The sequence below is a fragment of the Octodon degus genome, unplaced genomic scaffold (genome assembly GCF_000260255.1).
Source record: "Octodon degus isolate 3935 unplaced genomic scaffold, OctDeg1.0 scaffold00037, whole genome shotgun sequence".
Taxonomy (NCBI): domain Eukaryota; kingdom Metazoa; phylum Chordata; class Mammalia; order Rodentia; family Octodontidae; genus Octodon; species Octodon degus.
In genome coordinates, this window is record NW_004524613.1 from 1,523,712 (window position 1) to 1,531,666 (window position 7,955).

At 56.4% G+C, this 7,955-nt stretch overlaps 1 protein-coding gene across 6 annotated transcripts in view; it reads right to left on the reverse strand.

The window, feature by feature from the left end:
* Window positions 1–505: 505 nt before the first annotated feature.
* The window catches only part of Rbck1 (RANBP2-type and C3HC4-type zinc finger containing 1), an 18,598-nt gene continuing 11,148 nt past the window's right edge, over window positions 506–7,955 (reverse strand). For 5 of the 6 annotated variants that reach the window (XM_023714751.1, XM_023714749.1, XM_004630771.2 and 2 more), the window contains 8 exons: window positions 7,081–7,202; window positions 6,830–7,003; window positions 5,964–6,124; window positions 5,117–5,228; window positions 3,124–3,303; window positions 2,243–2,341; window positions 1,867–2,010; window positions 506–880 (listed from right to left, as the gene is read on the reverse strand). In XM_023714751.1, coding sequence (XP_023570519.1) covers window positions 800–880; window positions 1,867–2,010; window positions 2,243–2,341; window positions 3,124–3,303; window positions 5,117–5,228; window positions 5,964–6,124; window positions 6,830–7,003; window positions 7,081–7,202 — 1,073 coding nt within the window. In that variant the 3' untranslated portion in view covers window positions 506–799. Of the gene's footprint in view, window positions 881–1,866; window positions 2,011–2,242; window positions 2,342–3,123; window positions 3,304–5,116; window positions 5,229–5,963; window positions 6,171–6,829; window positions 7,004–7,080; window positions 7,203–7,955 lie in introns of all 6 variants that reach the window. The other variant, XM_023714752.1, reaches the window with a different exon arrangement.

The following is a 7,955-nucleotide window of genomic DNA, read 5'->3' on the forward strand; positions in this document are numbered from 1 at the left end:
AGTATCAATCACCATCTCAGCATACCCTGGGGGGGGGGGCACAGCACGCTGGGTATTGAACCCTACTCCCTACATCTCCCTAAGCAGGCTCTTTAATCCCTGAGCTACCTGGCTGACCCGACAGCCAGACTTTCTGACCAGTCCTACTGAAGTTGTAACTGTCTACTGAGCCCAGAAGGCCTGTCAGGTGCCCCTGATGCTGCCACACACAGGGGAGTGTGTGTGTGTGCAGGGAGCTGGCACAGTGGCCTCAGGGCCAACAGATCATCTTCCTGATGCTGTTTCAGAGTTCAGTACCTGCCTGTGTGTGTTCCCAGCCCATGACATTCACATGCTCTCAAGGTTATCACATGCAGCCCTTCCTGGAAAACCATTTTAATGTGCTTATACAGATGAGATGGGACACATCCTCAGGCCCATTGGGCTGTGCGCTCTCACACCCAGTCTTCCTCCCTCTGCATCTCCACAGCAATAAGAGGCGCCCAGGACATGGAGATCACCTGACGCCAGCTGGGGGAGTGGTGAGGCTCAGGTACCAGCAGAGGCTCGGGCCAGCATGGCCCTGGCCAGGGCTGTGTTTAAGGGTGGAGTCTGACAGAGGTCAGAGCCACAAAGAAGGAAGGTCTGGCCAGCAGCCCCTGGAAAGGCACAGGCAGCAGCTGCACAGGGCAGGACACCTAGCCTCAGCCAATCACAGGGATGTCACATAAGCCAAAAACCACAGCCAGTGCCCTATACCCAGCCCTGCCTATTCCTGCCTATGAATGAGGGTCTGTGTGGGGACCCAGCCATCTTCAGCTCAGTGGCAGTTTTGACAGCTTGGGTGGCAAGGAATTCCATTCACTCGACAGCGGCAGCCCCCACTGGTGTCCCCTGGGCCCTAGAGGAAGGAAGGAAGAGAAAAGGGCATCAGGCTGATGAGGTCTTATCACCCATGTCACTCTGTCACTAAGCACAAGCTGCCACTCTGGGCTGTGGTCTCCCTCCTTGCCTTCAGGAAGATCTCTTGGCTCCTGCAACTCCAGGCCTGAGCAAGGGAGGAGAGGCCCTGTGAAGCGTTCTGCTCCCCCATCTGTCTCCAAGTCTGCCTGCCTGTGAAATGAGCCCCTGGCTCTGGGAACACAGCCCAGATGGACAGCAGCCTTCCGGGAGCGCTCACCACACAGAGGCCCTCTGAGGTGTGCTTCTGCACGTTCCTACTTGGCACTGCTGTCAGGCCCATCTCAGAGGAAAAAAACTGAGCCTCTCAGGTGATCAGTGTGTCCTGAGCCAGGCCTGGCTCCACCTGCAACCCAGACTGAGCTTTGTGGCTGTCCTTGCTCCCGAGCAGGCCTAGCGTGCAGCCAGGCCCAGGAGGTGCAAGCACACAGTGCTGACACAACCGGATCTGTGGATCCACATTACACTCACTTGCCCTGAAATACTACGGTCTCTGTGTTGCAATGCTAGGGATGAACTCAGGACTTCATGCATGCCAGGGAAGGCCCTGCCACTGAGCTATTATCCCTGGCCTTTTGGTATTTCTCAAACCATTTAAAGATGTAAACAGAGCCTGGTATGGTGGCATAGAGAATAACCCCAGCTACTCAGGAGGCTGAAGCAGGAAGATTACATACTGTAGGCCACCCTGGACAGCTTACTGAGACCCAGTCCCAGAAATAAAAAGGGCTGTAGATGTAGCTCCATGATAGGGTAGCGGGTGGCCCTGGGTTCTCCAGTACCAGGGGAAAAAATGTGAACAAATTCCTACTGCATGAGCTGTACAAATACAAGAGTGGGATTGGATCCAGCCCCTGGTGCCAGCTGCTGCAAGACACCTCTGTGGTAAAGCCCCGTACCCCAGCCCTCTGCTCCTGAAGGACTCACCCCAGGGCCCCAGCGCGGGCCCTTGGTGACCCAGCAGATCTCAGTGTGGCAGACAGTGCAGCGGATCCAGTCACAGCCATCCTTCTTCTGCACCACGATCCGGCAGCGCGGGCAGTGCATGGCCTCACCCTGCTGCAGCATCACCTGGGGAGCAGAGCTCCGTGCGCAGTCCGCCCCACTCCCAGGCCCTGCCCCGCTGCTCCTCTGGAGTGCTCCTGCTACGCTGGGCTGTGCCTGCACTCAGGCCTCCCCATGCTCTTTGTCAGGCTCGAAGGACACCTCCTGACATAGGGAGGTTCAAGGTCCACGGACACATAAGCCCACTCCTTTCTCCAAAGCCCCTCTGCCTCAAGCCCCGGGCCTGACCCTGCCTCACCTGTAGCATCTCTGTGGTCTGCCGGGCAGCCAAGTCGTTCTGAGCCCGCAGTGCCAGGTCGTCCTGATACTCCTTGCAGTTCATGCGCTCGTGGATGGCCTGCAGGAAGACAGTGTTCCCCAGAGGCCTAAGAAGTTTGGGGAGGAGGCGGCGCAGCCATCAGCTCAGGGGTTCAAAGCCTCTGGGTATAGAGGACCTGGGCAGAGGCCAGGGAGGTGAAGCTAAGTCATCCCATGATATCTGCTTCGCTGCTTGTTTAAGCCCCAGATCCCTCTCCACAGACTGTGGCTTCTCTCCTCCACCTCCACGCTGTCCGCCCACCCCACACCTGCACAGGAAACTCCAAGGTCATTTGGGCAAGGCCAGGCTCAATCCGGATTTGGAGTCACAATTGAGGCCAGGACAGGGGCTTGGTTCAGGATCCACGCTCAGGGCTCTGTACAAAGCCTGGGCTCAGTTCAGGATCTGGCATGGGTGTGAGGCCAGCTTAAATGATGACATTTAGATGTCATCAGGGTTCAGTATAAAACCAAAATTCACTCTGTGACTGGGCCAGACAGACTCAGTTTGGAGCTGGGTTTAGGGTCACTATACGATTATGCCCACTGGTATGTGCCTCTAAATCAGACCCTCAGACCCACACTACAGCTCCCTTCTCAAGGAACAAATACTGAGGGCCACGCCGGGGCCAATGGCACACTCCCATAATCCCAACACTTCAGAGGCTGAGGCAGGAAGATCACTTCAAATTCAAGGCCAGCCTAGGCTACATACTGGGTTCAAGGCCAGCCTAAACTACATAGTAAGACCCTGTCTCAAAAGCAAGGCACTGAGGACCTTGTACAACAAGGAGCCCAGGCCACGCGGGACCTTCACTCTACCTTGCAGAGGAGGCAGTTGACGTGGAAACACACAGGGCAGGTGAACTCATTGACATCATCCTCAAAGAAGCACCAGCCCTTGCAGTCTGGGGTCTTGCAGTGGTAGCTGAAAGCACTGCGGTTTTCTGCGATGGAAACGCTCAGGTCCAAGAAGCGCTGGTAATCCTCAGGGGACAGGAGCTGCCGACAGCCCAGATCCTTGTTGCTCAGGGTGCAGAGACAGCAGAACAGCCCTCTGCCTGTATCAGCACCCGGTCCCCAACAGCCCCCAGCCCTGAGTCCAGTCAGTCCACGCTCTCTGCTCAGACCCTGCTAGTGTTTAAACAACGCGCAAAAGGGGACTACAAAGAGCTCTGCGGAAGGCCATCAGTCACGGCTACATAACAATGAGGATGTATTCAGTGTCATAAAAGTGTGATTAAAGGTTACTGGAGGGGGCAAGGGAGGTGGCTCAGTGGAATAAGCGCTACCCTGGCAAGCACAAGGGTCTGAGTTCAATCCCTGGTTCTGGAAAAAAAAAGGCAACATGTATTTTACAATAATAAAAATGGACAAAAAATAAAATACTGCAATGCTAAGAAAGCAGCATGGCAAAGCCCATTCCCACCATTCCAAACTCTTCAGAGCCTTGGTTCCCACCCCACCTCTGCAAGTTTATCCTGGGAAGTTGCAGGAACATAAGAAGCACCAGCACAACATTCCAGGAAGCGGCACTGACCAGCTGAGACACCAGACTTGCTAAGAGAAGAGGCATACACAGGTTATAATGCCACAGTTATAAAATGGTTTTTATAACAATTCTGTAGTGAACCAACAAAAGCTGGTGTGGCCACGCAGGCTCCAGGGAGGTAAAAGTCACGCCTCTGTTCTGATCCTGATAGTGTGGTGGTGCCACAAGTTCATCTGACAAAACTCATCCAACAGCATGCTTACGTGGCACATTCTACCGTGTGCAAAGTGTATGTCAACAAAGGCAACCTTTCAACAATATCACATCTGCCCCAAAACACTTTAGAAAACAGGACAAGCTGCACCCAGCTAGGGAGGACAAGATTGTAGCAAGTTTCTCTTTCATTTCTGGGCTATTTCTATGTAGTTGTGGCATGTTCGTTACCATTATTATTTTTAGAAAAACCACCTCCACACCCTGCTCTGCTGGCCCGTATGCGGCTCTTTCTACTGCCACTTGCCCTTTCTGGGAGGCTGAGCCTCAATCTGCACTCTGCTTGTCACAAGGTCTCAGGTGGGGTGGGCTTCCTGGGCCACCTGCGCCTTGGCACTGGTGGCATCACGCAGTGTTGGGCCTGGCTGCCCAGAGCTGCCCTGCTCCAAAGCCCACAGCCAGATGAAAACCCCATGGGCTGCTCTCGCCCTTCTATGCAGTGTCCCTGGAGAGAGGCTGGAGTGACAGGAAGAAATGGGGCTGTGTCTGCTGTGGCCTCCCATCTCCATGTTCTGGCCTGGTCACCCACAGCACCAATTCCAGGAAAGCCATTTCCCAGGAGCTGACCTGAGACTCTACCCCACCAACCCAAGTAACAAGTGGGGAAAAGGAGGCTTGGAGAAGCCCGAGAGCTTGCTCAAGTCGCCAGCAAGCACAGACAGAATTACTGCCTTCCAGATCCCTGGGCGGAGTGGTTTCAAGCCATGATGTAATTTGTTACTGGGCAAAAGCTAACTGACAAGAAGGCCTTCCTTGTGTCCAGCTACACTACCATCTTCACACACAGCCTCTCCTAATCTTCTTGGCCCCTGAGGCAGAACAGGAACTGTGGCCTGAGGGAGACGACTGCCTGAACGGAGGGTGAAGAGTGCAGCCACACCCAGCGCCTGCACTCTCACCCACTCTGCTCTTTCCATCAGGAAGCAGTTAGAGCACCCAGTAAGTTTCGGCCACTCCCCCAAGCCCTGGCTGCTGGGTCCAGCATCCACACCAGGAGGCTCTGGCCAGGCACTGGCGCCCCAAGCTCAAGCAGCCACCGCCTCTCCTTACCGCCCGGATCTCCCTCTCCAGCAGCTTGCCCGGGCATGAGTAGGTGTCATCAATGAAGGGACAGGAGACCTCCGCCTCCTGGCTATTGCGGATCGTGCCCTGCAGACACTCCCTGGGGAGGGGAGGACAGGGTCAGCCCACGCCCCCACCCCCAGGGTCCTGGCTGGCTGGACATACACACACACACACACAACTGTCACTCAGGGATCCACCTCTGCCAGCCCTTCTGTCCCCTGCTGCTCTGGCCCAGGCCCAGGGCCTTCTACCACGCTCCTGCCCCCACCAGGCCCTAGAGCACACTCTGCACTCAGCCACTTCCCTCCCTAGGGCCTCCCGCCCCACCCAGAGCAAGCCAAAACCCTCAATGCTGCTCACAAGCCTGAGACAAACCCACCCTACCCCCAAGGAACCTCCTTGGTCTCTCTGAACAGGCCAGACCTGTTGGCCTCTGCTCCAGTGCAGCCTGCTCTGGGACACTGGATGCCACTGTCTCTCAGCAATTCACAAAAAGTACAGGATCTGCCAGTGGTTAGCTATGAACAGCTGGCTGGCTGGCTGCAGTGTCAGCATAGTGAATGAACACATCTTCCCAGCCCAGAGCAGAAAGGCCACAAGAGACTGGGGGCTAAGGGATGAGACTGTCCCCCTGCAGGGTGGGCTTGGAGCAGGCTGCAAGGCCAGGACCCCAGTGCCCTCCCATCCACCAAAGAGCAGAGCACAAGGGTGGAAGCAGCCTAGACCTCTTGTGAGCCAGGTGCCTTTGTCCTGTGAATCCCTTTCCTCATCAGCAGATAGGGAGACAGCTGCCTGAGGCTTCTGTGGCCCTGCATATAGGGTGGGGCCGCACCTGCAGAAGGTGTGCAGACACTCCCGCAGGACCACCGCCTCGCCAGGTGCCAGCACCGCGTAGCACACAGGGCACTCGGCGGGCTCGGCATTCAGCACCAGGCTCCTCTGCTCCAGCTGCACGTGCTGCAGGTAGTTCCCCTCCTGCTGCTGCTGCTTCCGCTGGGCACAGGCGGGGGCCACCAGCATGTCAGGGTCTGGGGTGAGGGCAGGAGGGAGCCCAGCCCTCAGGGTGGTGGGTGGTTGGGGTCAGGGGCGCAGGAGCCAGGTGATAGGCTGTGGTGGTAGGGAGGTGAGTGGGGAGCTCTAAGCAACAGGGCCCATGTAGGAAGCAGGAACTGCAGGGCTCACATCCCTGCTGAGAAGCAGGCAGGCAGGCAGGAGGGCACAAAGTGGGGCCTGGCCAAGGTTAAGGGCGTAGCCAAGTGCACAGCAAGGATGTGGAGGGACCCAGACGGGCTGCTCTGCGTCCCAGGGAAGCAAGAGAGGGTGTTGTGAGAGGAGGTGATGCTTGGGGCCAGTGTTGGGTACCGTGACCAGGGCTATGTCACCATGGGAGGGGGCAGTGACAGGAAGGTGAGTGTGGGAGGCTGGGGTTTAGGTACAGTGGGATTCAAGGTGAGGCCATAGTTTGGCAGCCAGCAGTGAGGTGAAAGGTGGGCAGAAGTGAGGTCACAAGCAGAGATACAGTCAAGGTCACAGGAAGTGTTGAGATCACAGCCCACAACAGATGCAAGGCCATAGTTGGCCATGGGGCAAGGCAGCAAGGAGTGAGGTTAACAGTATACAGATGGCTCTCCCGCGGGGCCACCTCCTGGCCCCGTCCTGTCTACAGGTGTGTCCCCAGTGTCCCAGACCTGCACCCACCTGCTGGTACTGACGTAGTGCCTCCTCTTCACCAGCCAGGCGGGCACGCTCCTCCTCGTCAGGCTGGTACGAGGCAGGCACCTGGTAGGCTTCAGGCCGTGAACAGCAGCACATCTCGCAGCCGGGGCGGGTGGGCTTGTTGATGAATGTGCACCCGGGGCACTGCCAGCCCACCTGCAGCACAGGAGCCATAAGCAGGCAGGGGAGGGGGCACACTCGGGAGCCAGGCTGGGTGCACACACAGTGCTTACCGGTGGGGGCTCAGGCACTCCATTGGGCTTTGCCCCTCCAAGGTCCTGGGGCACGCCGGGCTTGGGAGGGGACGGCTCCAGGGGACCCCGTGGCTGCAGCGTGAGGTCCTTGAAGCCCAGATCTGCAGTAAGAATGAAATCCACAGTCTGAGCCACTTCCCGCTCTCCTGCACGCAGTAAGACGGGCAGCACGCCTCCCCCAGAGCACCATCCCTACCCCAGCCATGATGTGCCTCAGCAAAACTTAGCCCAAGCCTCCTGAGCACAGAGAGGGACACGTGAGCTCTGAGGCAGGCCCGCCCAGCCCCTGACCAAATCCACTCCTGAAGGAATACCTGGCCACCCAAGGAAACTGACCACAAGTTTCCTAATCAATCAAAGGAGACCTAAGACTTGGGGAGACCCATGCAGGAAGGTGCTATGTGACAGTAAAAGATACGGTGTCAGGGTGGTGATGGTTTTTCATTTTTGCCATGAAAGACACTGGTGAAACTGGCAAGAATCTAAGTAAGACTCATTGTACTTGGGGTGCTCTATGCCCACATCCTTAGCTGCCTTAGGATACAGAGGCAGCAAAATGGCCACTCAAGGCCAGAGCAAGACCTTGCCTCTATAATTTCTTTTTTCTTTTTCTTTTTTGCGGAACCAGGGATTGAACTCAGACCCTTCTACTGAGCCATCTTCCCTGCCCTTTAAAATTTTAATTTTTTGTTGCTGTTGTTGTTTTGTTTGTGCAGGGTCTTGCTACAGAGTTGAGACACGCAGTGATTGGCCTGTCTCAGCCTTCCCAGCACTGGAATTACAGGCATATGCCACCACACCTGGTTTCAGGGCTGGCACAGTATGCAGTACCGGGGATGAAACTCAGAACCTTG